At 42.8% G+C, this 19,274-nt stretch overlaps 1 protein-coding gene across 1 annotated transcript in view; it reads right to left on the bottom strand.

The window, feature by feature from the left end:
* Window positions 1-19,274, bottom strand: part of PRKDC (protein kinase, DNA-activated, catalytic subunit) — a 418,309-nt gene that overhangs the window by 155,918 nt on the left and 243,117 nt on the right. Inside the window, exons 55-61 of the mRNA XM_088469547.1 lie at window positions 11,273-11,446; window positions 10,823-10,921; window positions 9,451-9,661; window positions 9,180-9,366; window positions 5,493-5,702; window positions 1,981-2,099; window positions 148-279 (exon numbers count right to left, since the gene is read on the bottom strand). Of these exons, the coding sequence (XP_088325673.1) occupies window positions 148-279; window positions 1,981-2,099; window positions 5,493-5,702; window positions 9,180-9,366; window positions 9,451-9,661; window positions 10,823-10,921; window positions 11,273-11,446 (1,132 nt within the window). The remainder of the gene's footprint in view (window positions 1-147; window positions 280-1,980; window positions 2,100-5,492; window positions 5,703-9,179; window positions 9,367-9,450; window positions 9,662-10,822; window positions 10,922-11,272; window positions 11,447-19,274) is intronic.

The raw sequence follows: 19,274 nt of genomic DNA, 5'->3' as shown, positions 1-19,274 counted from the left end.
CTCCATTTGAATCTACAGATAGTGGTGAAGAACCAGCACTGTCCCTCTATACTGTCCTTATTGTTTTTTTTAAATGTTGAACCAGGGCTAATAAGGATTTGATGCAAAAAAACAATGATTATTAGAAAGGTGGAATAATAATCAGACCTGTGCCAGGGCTTGCAAAGGTGCAATAAGAGATCTGTATGCAATCTGGATGTCTGGCAAGTCTCCATGCCGATAGCTTCTATAAAGAATGACTTGAGCATCTTGCTTCATCTTTTGTTCAACTTTTATTGCCTTGGAGAAAAAAAATAAATAAATAATGTAATCAACTTACAGCTACATGTTTGCATATATAGTCCATGTACGACTATCTTATTAGAAGGTTTACCAAAGTCTTATACAGATGTGTCCTCATACACCTAACCTCAATATGCCGTACGTCGCAAGATGCCTGGTGTAAGAAACCACCTCCGAGCAGTGTAGTATCTTTTTCGCATCTTTATTACCCAAAAATGTGTCTTATGGTGGGTACACACTGGGCGATATTACTGAGCGACTGCACGATTACGACATCGTAATCGTGCAATCGCTCAGTAATCGTGCAGAAATCGTGCAGAAATCGTGCAGAAATCGTGCACTTTTATGTCGGAAACGACCAGCGATGTGCACTCCCGCTGGTCGTTGCCGACATTGTCCATCGCCTGAACATGCAGCACAATCTGACGACCTCGTCAGGTTGCTGCATGTCGGGGAATAGGGGAGAGAGCCCGGCGCTGAATGATATCGTTAATTATATCGTTCAGCGGCTGTGCTCAATGTCATGAACGACATCGAGCACAGCCTGCCGGGGACACACTACACGATATCGCTCAGGGAGCATATCGTGTAGTGTGTACGCACCATTAGTCTCAATCGGATGTGGCAAACTGCTCCACGAGAATAAACTGATACATTTCATATGCTACCTTGTATATCTGTTTGCGACTAAGTCTGAATCTGTATACAAAGAACAACGGAAATTGGCGTGGAAAAAAGGCAGTGGCTGCTACAGCGTAGCACTTCAAATACAGATTCAGACTCAGACATCCTAATTTATGCAAGTGTTGCATATCAAATTTATCAGTACAGTCTCGTGAAGCATTTCTGTTGCATCGTGACTAAGATGCATTTTCTGGTGAAAAAGATGCAAAAAAAAAAAGACATTAGGTTCAAGCCGAGTCACATGGGATCTGGCGCGCTGTGAAGGGCTGTTGTGCGCGACAGTATCAATAGTGGACACATCTGTACATAAGAAATAATGAACATGCCTGTTTTGTTCCCGCCAGGCTGTTTTAGCAGGGAGCCGTGCCCTGCTTGATTTTAAAGGGGCAAAATGTGCCCTGCCCTTTTAACGGCGCCCTGCTAAATTAGCCTGCCCTCTGCTTTTTCCACCCATAGGCCGCAGTGTCCCCCTGGTGGGAAAAGTTGCAGTGACCGATCACCGCCAAGTGAATAGATGCCGTGTGTATGCGCACGGCATCTATTCACCGTGAGGTGAGAGCTTGGGGGAAGCCCAGCACCTCCGTAAGGGTTGGGCACGCCCCCAAGTGTGACAAATTTGGAGCGTGTCGCAAGGACACGCTCCCTCCCCACATGGCCATGCCCTCTTTCTAAAGCACACACGCCTTTGGCATGCGAAGATATTCAGTCCCCAGACTCTCTGCGCCCTGCCCTGCCTTGCCGGCAAGCTAGTGGGAACACTAAATTGTATTGTATATTTTATTGTGAAAAGAGCCTTGCTAAGGATTGGGAGAGAAGAACAGTACACTGTGATCCATCGCATTGGACATACCAGACAGTAGTATTTTAGACTAATCGGAAGAGGCTAGTGGGATAAGTCTTCTAAATGGCAGGGAAAAAGAAAGCATTCATAACAGTATTTTACCCTGACTGTTTTGTATGGTAAATTAGGGAAATAAATTACCATGCATGAGACATTTAGATAACAATACCAACCTTTTCTCTTTTCTGTTCCGCCACTCCCTTTCTTGCATAAATGATGTTTAACTTCTCTCTGTCTTTCAAGAAACGTCTTCGCAATCTCAAGATTGATGATCTTTCTTCTATACCTTGTGCTAAATATATATATAAATAATATATATATAAACTTTTTATACAGAAGTAATACTGTCTTTTTTAGATATAACTGACCACATGAGCCAAAACAGATCCTAACAAGCACATGTGGCAACATTACAAAAAGTGACATAGAAATAAATCCCTGTGTATATCCCTATAACTCCTTAAGGCCATGATTAATAGTGCAACTAATTACTATAACGGAACTTAGGGCCTGATTCAGAGCCACTTGTAAGCGGCCGCTCGTTCGTTCTGACCGATGTTCGCTCATCTGTGCATGCGTACGGACCGTTATACGCATGCGCGAACCAGTCACTGCGACCGAAATTCATGTGCTCGCAAAATAGCGAATGCCTGATAATTTGAGTGACAGGATGAGGCGTATGTGGGTGGTAACAGGGGAAGGTGCTTGAAAACGGGGAGTGGAGATCCGATCGCAGGCGTGCTTAAAGGTCAAAACGGGCGTTTTATGGGTGTGCATAATTAAAACAGCAGCGTCATTGACCACGTCACTGGGTTATTTTTTAGCCAGAACTGCTCGCAAAATTGTGGTAGCAAAAACCAACCACAAGAATAGCGAGCAGCTCAGACCCTGTTCGATGTACTCGATTAATCAAATAAATAGCGGACATGACGTAGGATGCGAGCGGCCAGGGGGCGTAGTTTCCCAAAAAACGACCGCAAGTTTTGTTCGTTCGTTAAGACCTAGAGGCGTGAACAGACCGCAAACAGCGAACGGTTCATTTGAATAGCCATCCCTATTTTCTGGACGAGCGAGCGCAAATAGCGACCGACTCTGAATCAGGCCCTTAGTACAGACAGACATACATTTTAAGCTAAGTTTTTGGTATTAATCTAACCACAGGGACAAAACATGGAAAAGAAATGTTATTTTAATTTTAGCACTACAGCTAATTGATGTAAAACAAAATGCTATAAATTTAAATGTGTTAACAAAACATCTAGATGTCCAGAAGAAAAATATAAAAAATCGATCCAGCACAAAACTAAGAAAATCAATCTGGTCAGAGTAGGACAAATATGAGAAATATATTTTTCTTTTGCAGTAGTTTGATAATTACAAAAAAAAAAAAGTGTGCTCAAGAGTGGTTATGTTTTACAGAGGAATATTTGGAAAATTTACATTGAAATGCCAAAAGTAATGATAGATTCCTAGTAACGTGTGGGACCCACTCCAGCCTGGCAGCACCTCGATGTGGCATTGATTCCATAAGTGGACGGAAGACCTCTGGAGAGATGTTGATCCATGCTACCTAAATAGCTTCCCACAGCTCCCTGATATTTGTAGGTGCAGGATCTTGGATGTGAATGGACCTCTAGTTCCATAAATGTTTGTTTGGGTTCATGTCAGGCAACTGTGGTGGCCACACCATTTGTCAGAACTCTCCAGAATGCTCCTCAAATCAATTCTGGACAATGTGGGACCGATGACAGTGCATCATCCTGCTGGAATATTCTATCATTGTACATGAAATCCTTGAAGAGCTGAAAATGCTCATCAAGCAATGCAACGTAGCGGTTATCGGGTCAATATCATGTTTAGGCGGACCAGTGGGCCCAACCCATGCCACGTGAGCACACCCCATACCATTATGCAACCACCAACAGCATGAACAGTGCCTCATTGACAACTGAAAACCATGACCTCGTGGGGTCTGCTCCACACCAGAGCCCTACCATTAGCCTGAAACAACTGGAATTGTGACTCCATTGTAATTCCTACACCGTTCACCTGATTTGGATGTAATTACCCTCAAATTAAATCTGAAAGTCTGCAGTTAAAGCACATCTTGTTTGTTTCATTTCAAAGCCATTGTGGTGGTGAATAGAGGCCAAAATATGAAAGTTCTGTCAATGTCCCAATATTTATGCACCTGACTGTATATAGATAGATAGATAGATAGATAGATAGATAGATAGATAGATAGATAGATAGATAGATAGATAGATAGATAGATACATATACACACATTTATGTACTGTGTCTACTTATGTTCATACACAATTATAAAAGGTGGCTACCAGAGGGACAATTATACAGAGGATTTACTGTTCACAAACAACATTACAGACCTAGGGTTGGATTTTAATTTTTAATGCAATGAATACCGGCATTTGTCAACGCTGTATGCATGAAAATTTAAGCAAAGGTCGGCCCTCCTGATAACAGCTGTCCTTGCGTTGTGGGAACTTCCAGGTTTGTGACCCAGGAGTCCTCCTGCGCATGCGTGACCTTCGGCCAGTGTGTGTGAAAGCCGCATGTTACCCTTGGGTAGATCCTATTGGATCCCTCTGGGGGAAACCTCCGATAAGAATCCAATAGGCTTCTATTAGGCAAAGCCATCTATAGATGTCCATGGTGCATATGGAAATTTCGAGCAAAGGGACTTATCCATTGCACGACTTTTAGAACGATGCGACCAAAACCAGGAGGTTTTGGTCGCATTGTTCACAAAGTCGTGTAATGGATAGCCGGCAAGGACCAGCGATGCGCGTGCACGCTGGGTCCTTGCCGACCCCGACCATCTACGGAACATGCCCATCAACCAGACGACGATAGTCAGGTTTGGCATGTTCAGAGATAGGAGGTCAGACTCCTACACTGAATGACGTTCAGTGAACGCCGTTCAGTGTGGGCACCGCACCTCGGCGACCTGAAGGTCTGAACGCTAGTTGTTCAGTCTTTCAGGGCGCTTAGTGGATAGGCCCCGTTACACTGTATTCTTTCCATTGTATATTACAACAGATTCAGGACTGTCAGCCCAAATTTTCACCATTTTTGAATGGGGAACTTGTTGTCTTAAAGAACTATATAGAGTCCTGAGTGGTTATTACACAGGTCTTGGTTAGATCTAGGTTTCCAGGGAATTTTCCAATTTTTATTTCTGATTGATATGATTATTATTGTTATTAAAGTCATATTTATTTTCATCAAGCCATAATTTGAGACTGATTGAATATACTGATTATTCAATACATACACTGTATAACGAGGTTTTATTTGTTTCTTTCTGATAAAAAAATTTTTTATGATTCGGGAAGATTCTTACGAAAAATAGGACAGACTAGCATCACTGGAGGAGACAAACCCAGAAACCATCCTCTGTATCAGCCTCTGAGAAAATGCCAAGGAGAAGTCATCTCAAGCACTGGACTAAGCAGTAAGAGGCATGGCCCTTTTCCCCCCCACTGTGGACCATATGACCACCTAGGCAGCAAAATTAGTAAAACATAAAGGTGACCATGTAACCATGACTACACTACACTGTCATTAATAGGAATGATTAACAACTAGTTATGTATTCAAAGTGCAAAACCCCTGTTGTGGAATTTTGTGTAGATCAGTAGACAAATTATAGCTTTCTCACCTTTGCTGTCAGTTTCATCAACTGGAAGCCCCAATCTCTGTTTTCCAAAATTTGGCCCCAAAGGCTTTAATGGGCCCCTGCGTACTTTTTCACTCCTCTTACTTGTAAATAACAATGTTGAGGACATTGATTCAGAGGAAGAGTCAACAGTGTAATCTCCCATTGTGTCAATGCTGCTTCCAGTCAGCCAGTTAAATGAATTTCTGCCACCTAATTATGTAGAAAATAATAATGAAATATTATTAAGTATATACTGTAGTTGCCCCCTAGAAATTCCAGTTAACATCCATTGCGAGTACAGAAGCTCGCCTGTAGAATGCATCATAACTAAGTAAATCCTATTTAAACAGTTAAATAAGGAACGTTAAACCAACAAAACTACTTAAACAAAATCAGAAAATAAACAAAAATAGACATTTAAAAAAATTTAAACATAGTGAGTTGGAGAGAATATAAAGGCCCAGGAGTCATACATAGTCATTGTGATGCAGGAAACAAAGTGAAAAACTCCTCATAACAACCAAATTGATCTGTCCCGGATCACCAGAGCTCACCAGTGACAGTCCCAGGAATTTTAGATCTCAATGGAAAAGCGATTTAGTTTTTCAGTATCCAGCACACGTTACAGATTATGAACTCCGCACCATGACAATGTTTTCTTCAACTCCTTTCTTCACTCAGTCTCTACCTAATCCTCTGTTCTGCCCCCTGCTTCCACCTTTATCCTTTCCCCCTCGTTTCCTCCTCCCCTGTCTGCCTTACTTCCTCTCCTCTCCCATTACTCCTCTTTCATCCTGTTGTACTCCACCTTGGACCTAATGCCCCACTGCTAATCCTTCTCTTACACTCCTCTCCCTGTCACTTCACCCCACTGCCATCCACATCTCATTAAACTCACTCCCTGCACACCTCCTACACGTTCCCTCCCTAGCTCAGGTGCCCACACCATCACAACACTGTATTCATATCGGTCCTTCAAACTAATCGCACCTCCATGCTACAGCAACCCTGATAATCTCATTCACATCTCTCTGACAAACACTGTCCCTTTATCCTGTGCCCTCTGGAATGTGAGATCAGTCTATGATAAACTGGTCTCCACCTATGACATTTTTATCTCCAACTCCCTACATCTCCTAGCCATTGCTGAAACTGGATTTAACCCTGACACCACTTCTCTTGCAGCTCTCTTCTCTGTGGGCTTCACCTTCTCTCACACCCCTCGGCCATTGTGCTAGTGTTGGGGTCCTTCTATACCCTACCAGTTAAAACACACTAAACCATCACTTACATTCTCCACATTGAGGTTCATGCTATACGCCTCTTCCAACCAGTACACCTTTGAGTAACTGTCATGGACCGTTCCCGTGGCACTCCCTCCAAATTCCTTGACAACTTACCTTCCTGACTCCCTCACTTTCTCTCCTCAGACCTTCACTCCATTATCATAGGTGACTTTAATATTCCAATTGATATCCCCACAGAATCCTCTGCCTCTAAACTCCTTACCCTCACATCTTCATTTAGTCTCTCCCAATGGACCTCCTCACCCTCCCGTGTGAGTGGGCACTCACTTGATCTGATCTTCACTCACTGTTGTGATATTACTTACTACTTCAATTCCTCATTCTTCCTCTCTGACAACCACAATCTCTCTTAACTTAATCCCTCTCTCCTTCCCCTCCTTAGGCCACCATTTATAAGCATAGCATTGAGGCTAATCAACACGTTTTCATTTTCCTCCCTGCTTGATTCGCTTATTTCCCCTATCCTTTCTCTCTCCTGCCCTGAACAAGCTACTTCCTTGTACAATGCCTCCCTTACATCTGCTTTTGACTCTGTTGCTCCAACAATCACTACTCACCCTCGCAGATCCACACCTCAACCCTTGCATTCCAAATGCACCAGATATCTGCAAAAGTGTTCACGAATCGCCGAGCGACAGTGGAGGAATACATGCTCTAAGGCAGACTTCCTCATATTTCAAATTTATGCTCTCATCCTACAGTGCTGCCCTGTCCATCTCCAGATAATCATATTTCAAGATCATCTCCTCCCAGTCCTCAAACTTCCGGTGTCTCTTTGCCACTTTCAACTCCCCCCCCCCCCTTGACCCTATCCCTTACTGCCTCCACCGCAACCTCTCTCCTTCTGTCTGTTACAATCTTGCCCACCTCCTCAATCTCTCCCACTCATCTGGCACTGTCCCTTCTGCTTTCAAACATGTCCTTGTATCTCCCATTCTTAAAAGTCCTACCCTTGATCCTAACACACTCTCCAACTACCAACCCATCTCTCTCCTCCCTTTTGGTTCCAAACTCCTTGAGTGTATTGTTTACAACCGCCTTACTGCCTTTCTTATCCTCTCACTAACTCCTCTAGCTGCAAAGTGCCCTGTCTTGGAGTTATTACTTGACTCCTCCCTCTCCATCAAACCACACATTCAGCACATCTAACAGTCCTGCCATTTACATCTCAAAAATATTTCCAGGATCAGACCCTTTCTCAAACGTCGAAATACCGACGCCTATCATTATCCCTATGCCAGGAGCACGACGCACAGCATAGCGAAAGAAGGTAAGCCTCTCGGCGGGTGTGGGGGGGTGGGGGGAATTGGGTTAAGGGCTCCCCAGGGGGGAACTTAGGGTTAGGCACCCCCCAGGAGGGTTAGGTTTAGGCTGCGGGGAGGTGGTTAGGTTTAGGCACTTAAGGGGGGGATTAGGGTAGGCACTAGGGGGAGGCTAGGGTTAGGCACTAGGGGGGGGGGGGTTGTGGATAGTTACTTACTTTGTCGGGATCTTCACTGCTGTAGGTCCTCCGGCTTCGGGATTTGAGCCGATCCCTCATCTCCAGCCTGTCCTCAATGCTGCTGCTCGGCTCATCTTCCTCTACAAAGGTTCCACATCTTTCACCCCTCTCCTTCAAGTCCTACAGTGGCTCCCCTTCCCCTTCAGAACCCAATTCAAGGTTCTTACACTCACTTACAAAGCCCTCACCCAATCCTCTCCCATTTACATCTCTCACCTTATCTCCCTTCACACTCCTGTTCACCGCTCAACAAATGCACATCGCCTCTCCTGCCAACTAATTACTTCCTCCCACTCCCACCTCCAAGATTTTGCCTGTGCTGCTCCCTACTTGTGGAACTATCTCCCTATCAGACTCTCCACCTCTATACAAATCTTCAAACGGGGCTCTCAAGACCCACTACTTCTTCAAGGCTTTCCAGCTCTCATTCTAACCCACTACTACATGCCCTTTCCTTCCTGTCTAGCCCATCTGTATCACACCTGTTTGTCCAACCCTCCCCTTTACAATGTAAGTCCTTACGGGCAGGGCCCTCTTCCCTCATGCGCTTCTCCTTACTTGTACTTTCATCTTCTCCTTACTCCCCACAAGGGCACCTAACACTTTATTGCTGACTCCCTGCTGATTATTTTGAGTGTTATAAACGCTAATGCAGCAATGTGTATAAACCATGTCCTTGTCCTGCGTTGTATTGTACTGTAAGTCATTGGTTTCTTTTTCACTTATTTGTTTATGTAATTTGAGAGTCGCTTTGGATCACTTGTGGCAACATATAAGGATAATAATAATTGTTCTTTTCAAAGAAAGCTTTAAAACTTATATATATTATGAATAACTCCTAGGAACATGGTACAATAGAGGAAAATGACAGTAACATACCAATATTTTGTGTGGGTGTGAACTGATAGTTCTGCTGTGTCGCTCTTAGCTGAGCTCCACCAGGCTCCAACTCTGTGAGTGACCCTTGTGTTCTAGATCTGTAACTACTCTGAGAAGTCTGAGTCTCCACAAACATGGGGGTCAGTACAGTGCTGCGGTAGCGCCAACTGGAATCAACAGTGTAATCCTAAATAAGAACAAAGGTAAATAAACAATGAACATACATAGTAAAAACAAATATAGACATACTGCTGCATACTTTATACATTACCTGAAACGTGCATTCTGAAAGTGGATGTTCAAACATTTGCCTGATATAATCTGGACTCTTGCTGGTCATTTCAAGCAGCAGGTTTGTGGCCAGGCTTAGAAAGTGTTTTTCGATCTTTGGGGAATATAAAGAACACAACACGGCTAACATACGATCTGTTGTGCCAGTTGGTAAACGTGTTTCAGAGCTCCAGAAATTCCTGACAATAAGCCTATAATAAAGAACATAATTAATCAAAATATAACTTTTTGTAGCCCAATTTTTTTTACAATAATTTTGGATTTAGTGGACCAACTTAAAACAAAACTGTTTTATGTTGTTCTAGTACAGTGGTGGCGAACCCTGGCACTCCAGTTGCTGTGCGACTACATATCCCAGCATGCACTGGCACAGTTTTAGCATTTCCTACTAGCAAAACTCTGGCAGTGCATGCTGGGATATGTAGTCCAACAGCAGCTGGAGTGCCAGGGTTCACCACCACTGTGTAAAACTCATCCTAAGTGGTTATAAATGCATGAGAAAGAATAGAATACTATAAAGGAAAAATAGGACTCAAAATTAATACTTAAATATCACTTAAATAATAATTACAGCATGATTACCTCTAATACATACCTTTATAGACACTTACTTCATCATCTTACTTACATACAGTATGTCACCAAAGCTGTTCCCTGATAGCCTGGCATAAGGAGCAGAGTAATGCTATAGTAGGAATTATAGAACACAGAGTAGAGTTATACCAGGAGCTACTTCAGGCTTCTAGTATAACTTTTTTCACATCCCTGAATTCTCTGAAATCACCTACTTTTTCAAGACAAGAGGTGGTGCACAGTGAACTTGTTATACACAAGCATTATGCATCACCTCCTTTGCAAGGCATGGTGGGAGCAATACTGATTGTCTCTGCCAGCATTAGGGAAGTTAATAATCCTGATTAATTCATACACTAAAACACCAGAGGCACAACAAGCTAGATAGGAAGAATAGGAAGGGATAGGATATGCATGGTGGCTTGTCTCTCCATACATTTAGAAAATACTTAAAGAAAGTTCAATCAGTTTGGTAAAGTTAAGAAGGAGTATAGTATAGTCACACATTGTCAGATATTAATGAAATTGGACTTTCACCTACAGACTATAGAAATTTATGTATGCATGGCTGAGTTAATAAACAAACATTTTTTACTTTACTTTGTTGTAGCTTTTTTTATTATATGCACTCTCTCTCAGTTAAATCCAATACGATATATGTATGCATTAAAACACAGTCTACTAAATAACTGTTCAGTTGAAATGACTAAATATCGTACAGTATGTTGTGCATTTTGAGAACAGGCAAACAATATGAATATAAAGAAAATACAACATACTGGAGCTCTGGGTTTTCATCTGCAAGTCCTTCAAGTAGGGTCTCTTTAGCCATGTTAAAAACATTAAGGGAATCACTATCAGACTGGCTTCTTGGGTCACTGGAAGGTAATATGAAAATAAATAATTAGGTAAATTCACTTGGTTAACACAAAAGTATCAAATAAGGTCACAAATCATGTTATTTAGTTCTAAGCATTATTCTACTGGAAGACAAAATACACCACAAATTACTTCTCACAAGCAAGATGAGGTCTACTAAAGTAAGTTTCAATTACTTTAAAGGTTTCCACTTGACTCAAAAACTTATAGAAGAAACAAAGCAGCAGAAATATTTCCCACACGTTTTACAGTAGAATGTTGCAATTTCAATGGTCACTACAATATTGGTTACATAAAGCTCATATCTTCAGCAGGAAATAATTAAACGAAAAGAGAATCAAGGCTTTTACCTGTAATTGTCATATATCCACATGACAATATCATACATACGTTCACGACAAACCGGACAGTTGTGTGAACTAAATGCAGTTACAGATGGCAAAAGTTCTCGCAGCTCAGTGGGTTTCAATTCCGGTAGCATCTTGTATATTATATCTAAGCACACTCGCTGCCTTTCATCATCTCTGAAATTGAAGTTGACAGCACAATTTATGATTTGGCACACATCAATGATATTATCAAAACATGATTATATTGGTTGGTAATACAATGCTGGAAAATTTCAGGTCGCCCTATTGAGTATATGATGCATCCTAGAGACCTGAGCCGGATTATGAGGGCATAATACTAACATTCATTTCATTGTCAGGGGAAAGAGGGGAGGGAAGGAAAGGGAGATTAAGGGAACAAAGGGAAGGATAAACAAAGGGAAGCAAGTGAAGGAAAACAGGAAAGGAAAGGGAAGTGACAGGAAGGAAAGACGAGTGAGAATCTCAGCACCTGCAGATCACATAGTGAATGTTAGCATGACAACAATGTGCTAACTTTTGCCACAAAACAAGAGTTGAATATGTTGATATAACTGCAAAACAGTGATGCAACTAACAATACAACTGCAGAACATAAGTCCCTAAGTGCCTATAGACAACTGACATTTACAGCCATGGCCAAAAGTTTTTTCACAAAGTCTGCTGTTTCAGTTTTTCTGATGGCAATTTGTCTATACTCCATAATGTCATGAGTGATCAGATGAATTGCAATTAATTGCAAAGACCCTCTTTGCCATGACAATGAACTTAATACCAAAAACAACATTTCCACTGCATTTCAGCCATGCCACAAAAAGACTAGCTGACATGTCAGTGTTTCTCTTGTTAACACAGGTGAGAGTGTTGACGAGGACAAGGCTGGAGATCACTCTGTCATGCTGATTGAGTTAGAATAACAGACTGGAAGCTTTAAAAGGAGGGTGGGGCTTGAAATCATTGTTCTTCCTCTGTTAACCATGGTTACCTGAAAGGAAACACGTGCAAGTCATCATTGCTTTGCATAAAAAGGACTTCACAGGCAAGGATATTGCTGCTAGTAAGATTGCACCTAAATCAACCATTTATCAGATTATTAAGAAATTCAAGGAGAGAGGTTCAACAGTTGTGAACAAGGCTTCAGGGCGCCCAAGTACGTCCAGCAAGCGTCAGGAACGCCTCCTAAAGCTAATTCAGCAGCAGGATCGGGGCATCACAAGTGCAGAGCTTCCTCAGGATTGGCAGCAGGCAGGTGTGAGTGTGCATCTTCACGCACAGTGAGGCAAACTCTTTTGGAGGATGGCCTGGTGTCAAGAAGGGCAGCAAAGAAGCCACTTCTCTCTACGAAAAATATCAGGGACAGACTGATTTTCTGCAAAAGATACAGGGATTGGACTGCTGAAGACTGGGGTAAAGTTATTTTCTCTGATTAATCCCCTTTCAGATTGTTTGGGGCATCTGAAAAAATGCTTGTTTGGAGAAGGAAAGGTGAGCCCTACCATCAGTCTTGTGTCATGCCAACAGTAAAGCATCTTGAGACCATTCATGTGTGGGGTTGCTTCTCAGCCAAGGGAGTGGGCTTACTCACAATTTTGCCTATGAACACAGCCATGAATAAAGAATGGTACCAAAACATCCTCAAAGAGCAACTTCTCCCAACCATCCAAGAACAGTTTGGTGATGAACAATGTCTTTTCCAGCATGATGGAGCCCCTTGCCGTAAGGCAAAAGTGATTACTAAGTGGCTCGGGGAATAAAACATCAAAATTTAGAATCCATGGCCAGGAAACTCCCCAGATCTTAATCCCATTGAGAACTTGCGGTCAATCCTCAAGAGGCAGATGGGCAAACAAAAACCGACAAATTCTGACAAACTCCAAGCATTGATTAGGCAAGAACGGGCGGCCATCCTTCAGTATGTGGCTCAGAAGTTGAATGACAGCATGCCAGGGTGAAATGCAGAGATCTTGAAAAAAAAAAAAGGGTCAACACTGCAAATATTGACTCTCTGAATAAACTTAATGTAATTGTCGATAAAAGCCTTTGACACTTATGAAATGCTTATAATTTTACTTCAGTATACCATAGTAACATCTGACAAAAAAAGTCTAAAAACACTGAAGCAGAAAACTTTGCAAAAACCAATACTACGTCATTTTCAAAACTTTTGGCCATGGCTGTACATGGTGAATGGTATCGCTGTGCTCCAGGCATATTACCACTAAGAAGTTTTTTTTCCTGGAAAGTATTATGAAGCCATTGACAGGTACTGTATGTGGGGTGACAAGTGCTAGAACATTGTAGTAGCCACTGGAATTTGCATGGTGTCATGGGTGCCATTACACTGAGGGTGCCATAGGTGGCAGTACTGGGAGTGCCACAGGACTTTGCACCACCTAATATAAGGAGTGGGAGTTGTTACTGTATATCTACTCAAAGAGGTGACCTAATGGAATTCGACACACTGTAGGTGCTCCTGGCTCCTGCAGTCTCTTTTGATGAAAAAGTTAACCGGGAAATATTTTGCAGATTTTAATGTGCTCTGCTACCTGTAGGAAAATACAGAGACATTAATGATGGGTACATCTTAAAGTCATAAAAAAGAAAGATTCTTTCAAGAGACTAATTCCTGGGAGCTCTCTTTAAATCCACCATATGGGCAGCATATTTCACCTGTGAACCTTGGTAGAATGAACACAGTTGCTGCAACTCCCCATTCAGCTTCTCCCTGCAAGCAAGAAGGTTTCATGTGTGCAATGTCTGAGGGTATACCAGGATTACCTCTAACAAGAGGCTTTTTTTTATAATAAACATTAAATCCATTTCTCTGAATCCATCTGGGGGACACTGGTATAGCTTGGAGTGCAGAGGGCACCATACTAGAAGCAAGCACAAAGTTCACTTTACACTTATTGGAAAGCTTGCTTCTTCTCTTCTACATCCCATGAGGTCATAGGATATCAGGTGAAAGTTAACAAGCCCACAGGAGAGCTAAAAGAGGCCACTCAACCAGAACAGCAGTGAACAAAACAGTATCAAATAAAGGAAAGGAATGCACTATCCCCCAGATATGTTCAGAGGAATGGATTTAACAGTGAGTAACAAAAATCCTCTTTCAATACCTTGGGGGAAGGAGGCGGGCGGGCGGGCGAGTCTGACTGGTGGTGGATTTTACCTAGGGGCTTAAGCCACACTCCTGATTTAGGACACGCCCCCCGCGGGCACCTGACTTAAGGCCCATCTCCCTGTTACATCAGCTGTCAATCACCGGGTTGGCAAGGGAGGATGTGCCCCCCGGCCACACAGGTGAGGAGCCGCCACTACTGCTAGCCACACACATAGCAATATTTTACCCGATATGGCCGATTCCGACACATTTTAACGTCAGATCGTGTAAAATATGGCCAAATCCTGAGTAAATCATGAGTCCCCACTCAGTGCCTAACCTCATAAACGCTCGGCAGAATGAACTGGCACAAATTCCCACAGAAATATTCCAAAATCTTGTGGAAAGCCTTCCAAGAAGAGTGGAAGCTGTTATAACTGCAAAAGGGAGACCAACTCCATATTAAAGTATATGTATTTGAATACAAATTCATTACAGTCCCTGTTGGTGTAATGGTCAGACTTTCAAATACTTTTGTCCATATAGTGTAACTACTGGAATCCAAACCGGATCTCAGACAGCAGAAGAGAGGTCTCCTAGAAACAAGACACCATCGTCTTGACCGACAGCATCGAGAACAGACCTTGGACTACAAAATGGCTTGTGACTCTGAAGGCAATAATCTGTTCCTCCTGGAGAAGACTCTTAAAGCAGTGGTCGAAAAGAAGACCCAGTAATAATACACAATATGCATGGATGATGATTGATCACACGTAATTCCAGTGTTTCCACCTATAATTAAATTGAGCAGAAGAAAATAATTCAGGGATGGGGAAATGGCCACAAGAACCTAGCCAGGAGTGTGATACTCCAAATAACAAAGATGAAGAAATATGAAAACAGACTAGAAATGGCAGCCTGCCAAAAGTGCACTACTCGTTGACTATTCTCTCAGAAGCAACACAGATTCGAGGTGAGCTCCATGATTCGTAGGAAGCATACAACTTCAGGATGCACAGATCAGCTAGTCAGTTAAACAGTAACGGATTGTGCTAATGACCACTGTTCAGACCAGCAGCACTCACTCGGTCACAAACCAATTTTTTTTTCAAAATAGTTTTTATTGAAGCAATGAACAATGGTCACATTAACAACAGTTGTTGTTTTAAAACGCTTACCATAGAGCAAAATAAGTGCAAGATAAGCATAGGACATAAACAATTACATTATGACACAATGTTCGTACAGTAATGAGACATACTATGAGCATATCAAAACAGTCCACAAATTATATCCCAAAACATGAGAAAAAAAGATAAATATTCCACAAACTTGCAGAATAAAAATCAAAGAAAAACAGGAAGGTACAGTACATCCATCACCCAATCTTCTCTTTTCTGTCTTTTTCCACATACGCAGTAGACCAAAGTAAGGATGTTAGCAAATATTAAGAAGACATAAGAAAAAAAAGGCTTATAAAAAAAAGCAAATGAGAAAAAGGAAAGAGAGAGAGAAGCAGTGAAAAGGGTCCAAAACTACAGTAATGGAATACAGTGAAATGCCGCCTAGTCATAGCCATCTAGGCACAGAGGGAGAGGAGTCACTGTATCCCTCTCTAAGGCAATCCCCTAAACTCAGCAACCCATAAAAACACCTCAGTGCACCAACAACCTCTTGACAGGGCTGAATCACTGCTGAAATTGCAGCTGAGCAGGAAAAGTGGGTCAGCTGGGTTAGCTGCGTAGAGCTAAGCAGGCACTCTGAGTTGTGCTTCTAAAATGGCGTCGATGTGAGGGCTTTTGGGCTGTCCTGACTCTCCCCTTTACCGTGAGAGAGCTAATAAGGGAGCTTCCACGCAGTCAGTAAAATGAAAGCAGTGTTGACAAGCGCTGGATAACAACAGAGAGGCACAGCGGGAGGTCCGCAGGATATTAATCTCAATCTCCTGCTAGTCAGGGGAATTGTGTTCTGCGGTGGCAACGGTGGCACGGACGCAGCCTCTATAATAGGCTGTGGCATGTCCCTCCCTGTGCTAAAGCCAGGGTGCCTGAGACCCGGACACCCACTCAGAGAGTCCCACCTGATGCCTCCATGTAGCAGGCTGACAGATGCAGCTCTCTGTCAGCCTGTCCACAATGCTGTGGAAAGCTATAAAATAAATGAAAATAAAATAAAATACTAAGTGTGGGCTGAGCTCAGCCCTAAGTAACCGGCTCCCTCAGGCACAATTCTAAAACTGGGGCTTCTGAGGGATAGAGGGGGAGGAGTCACTCACACTTCTAAATTTAAAGAGACAGCTCCACTCATCCACCCATCTAAACCCCAGTGTCTTGATCTCCAGTGTCCCCTGGTGGATGAAGGAGAAAGACCCCTTACACTGCACAATAATGCCCTTTACATATTATACCACACAGTAATGCCCAATATAACAATTATTCCACACAATAGTAGTGCCCCTTCCACATTATGCCAGCCCAGCAACTCACCTCCCCGTTTCCCTCCAGCAGCCTCTCGCCTCCACCTGCGTGCCTTCAACAGCCAGCAGGTGTGAATTTGGTGCCAGGCTGCCAGCTGGCGCACCGGCAGGCAGTGGTAGACATGGACAGAAAGCGCCGGCATAATTTGAATCTGGCGCTGGTTGAGAGCCAATCGGAACTTGTGGACCGACAGCCAAACAGGAGCCTCCACTGCAGATTGGCTGCGGGTCCGCAAGCTCCGATTGCCTCGTGACTGGCGGCGCTGTCAAGCCGTCTCTGCCTGCCGGTGCGGCAGCTGTAATCAGCTGGCGGGTCGATACCTAATCAACACCGCTGACAGCCAGGCCCCCCTCGCCAGCCCTGATTGGACTGGCCCACCTTGTGTGCGTGACTCGGTGCAGGGGAAATGGCGGGCCACAAAGGTAGCTCACGCACCATAGCAGCTGTACCCCACCATAGTTACTCCACTGTTTGCATGCATGTTAGCAAACAGTGGGGTCCTTTTCAGAATCAATGGAATGGGGTTATAGATGAGGATAATGTAAACAAAAAGGCTGCAGATGTACTACAGGGTCCAGTCTTCAACACGGGAAACACCGTTCATCCCAGCTAGTAATATAGCTAATATAATAAATATATGCATGTAATATACATATATATATATATATATATATATATATATACACACACATTATATATATATATATATATATATATATATATATATATATATTATATGCATGTATTAATATAAAAATACAGAATTATGGTATAATTTACCTTTTGATAATTATTTTTCTTCGAAAGCCATAGGGTCCACAGGAATTACCTTGGTGATATATACAGGTTGAGTCTCCCATATCCAAATATTCCGAAATACGGAATATTCCGAAATACGGAATATTGTCAGCATAACTGAGTTAATGAAACTTTGATTTTTGATGGTTTAATGTACATAAACTTTGTCTAAGGCACAAATTATTAAAAATATTGTATAAAATAACCTTAAGGCTGTGTGTATAAGGTGTATATGAAACATAAATGAATTTCATGTCTCTACACAAACTTTTTTTGATGCACAAAATTATAAAAAATATGGTATAACATGACCTGCAGGCTATGTGTATAAGGTGTATATAACACATAAATGCATTCTGTGTGTATATTTGGGTCCCATTCCCAAGACATTTCATTATAATATGCAAATATTCCAAAATACGGAATATTCCGATATCCAAAATACCCCTGGTCCCAAGCATTTTGGATATGGGAGACTCAACCTGTAGTTGGACAGCATCCATTGCACCAAACAGCAAAGCTTTGAAGCATCTAGCATGCACTGGTCCTCCTCCCTATATATCCTGCCCCCAGACACAGGCATTCAGTACGTAACTAAGCCTTGCAGCAAGAGACGGAGAATGGAGAAGATACATTTCACAAGAAAACACTTAACAAGTGAAGAGGGAATCTATCATATAAAGAACAGGTCCATCTGAGACCAGGTGCGTCAGGGTGGGTGCCCTGTGGACCTCGAAGGAAAAGATTACCAAAAAGGTATGTTACACCATAATTCTGTATTTCTTCTTTGGGTTCCATAGGGTCCACAGGAATTACCTTGGGGCATCCTAAAGCAGTTCTCCTAGGGATGGGGACGCTCCTGAGAAGATAGGAGAATCCGCTGCCCAAAGGAAGCATCCTGGGAGGCATATGTATCAAAAGCATAAAACTTTCTGAACGTACTCACAGAAGACCAGGTGGCTGCCTTGCAGAGCTGTTCAGCAGAGGCACAGTCTTACCATCCACGATGGTCCGACAGGCCGAGTGGAATGGGCTGTTAGGAACAGGGAGATTAGCCTGAGTATAGACCTGGGAAATGGTCATACGGAGCCAGTGGGACAAAGTCTGTTTATTTGCTGGCCAACCTCTTTTGTGGAATCCATACAACACAAATAGAGCATCTGTTTTCCTGATGGACTTGGTCCGATCCATATAGATCCTGAGGGCTCGAACCACATCAAAGGAAGCTTCAGCTGTAAACAAGTCTGAAGACTGAAAGGACAGGACTATAATTTCCTCATTAATATGGAAACGGGAAACCACCTTTGGAAGGTAGCCCGCCTTGGTACGGAGGACAGCTCTATTCTAATTAAACACAAAAAAGGAGAGCGATATGACAGAGCTGCCAGGTCAGACACGCTGCGAGCCAGGAGAAAATGAGATAGCCAAGAGAAAATGCGTCTTCACCGTCAGCCATCTCAAGTTCAGCTTTTCCAAGGGTTCAAAGGGATGCGAATGCAGTGCCCTGAGAACCAAAGACAAATCCCACGGTGCCACCGGTGGAAGAAATGAAGGTTGCAGTCGCAGAACCCCCTGTAAGAATGTTAAAACATCCGGCAGAGGAGCA

This window comes from Taudactylus pleione, unplaced genomic scaffold, assembly GCF_031769625.1.
Source record: "Taudactylus pleione unplaced genomic scaffold, aTauple2 ptg000093l, whole genome shotgun sequence".
NCBI lineage: Eukaryota > Metazoa > Chordata > Amphibia > Anura > Myobatrachidae > Taudactylus > Taudactylus pleione.
Note: the sequence above shows the minus strand (reverse complement) of the source record. Positions and strands in the feature narration are given on the sequence as shown.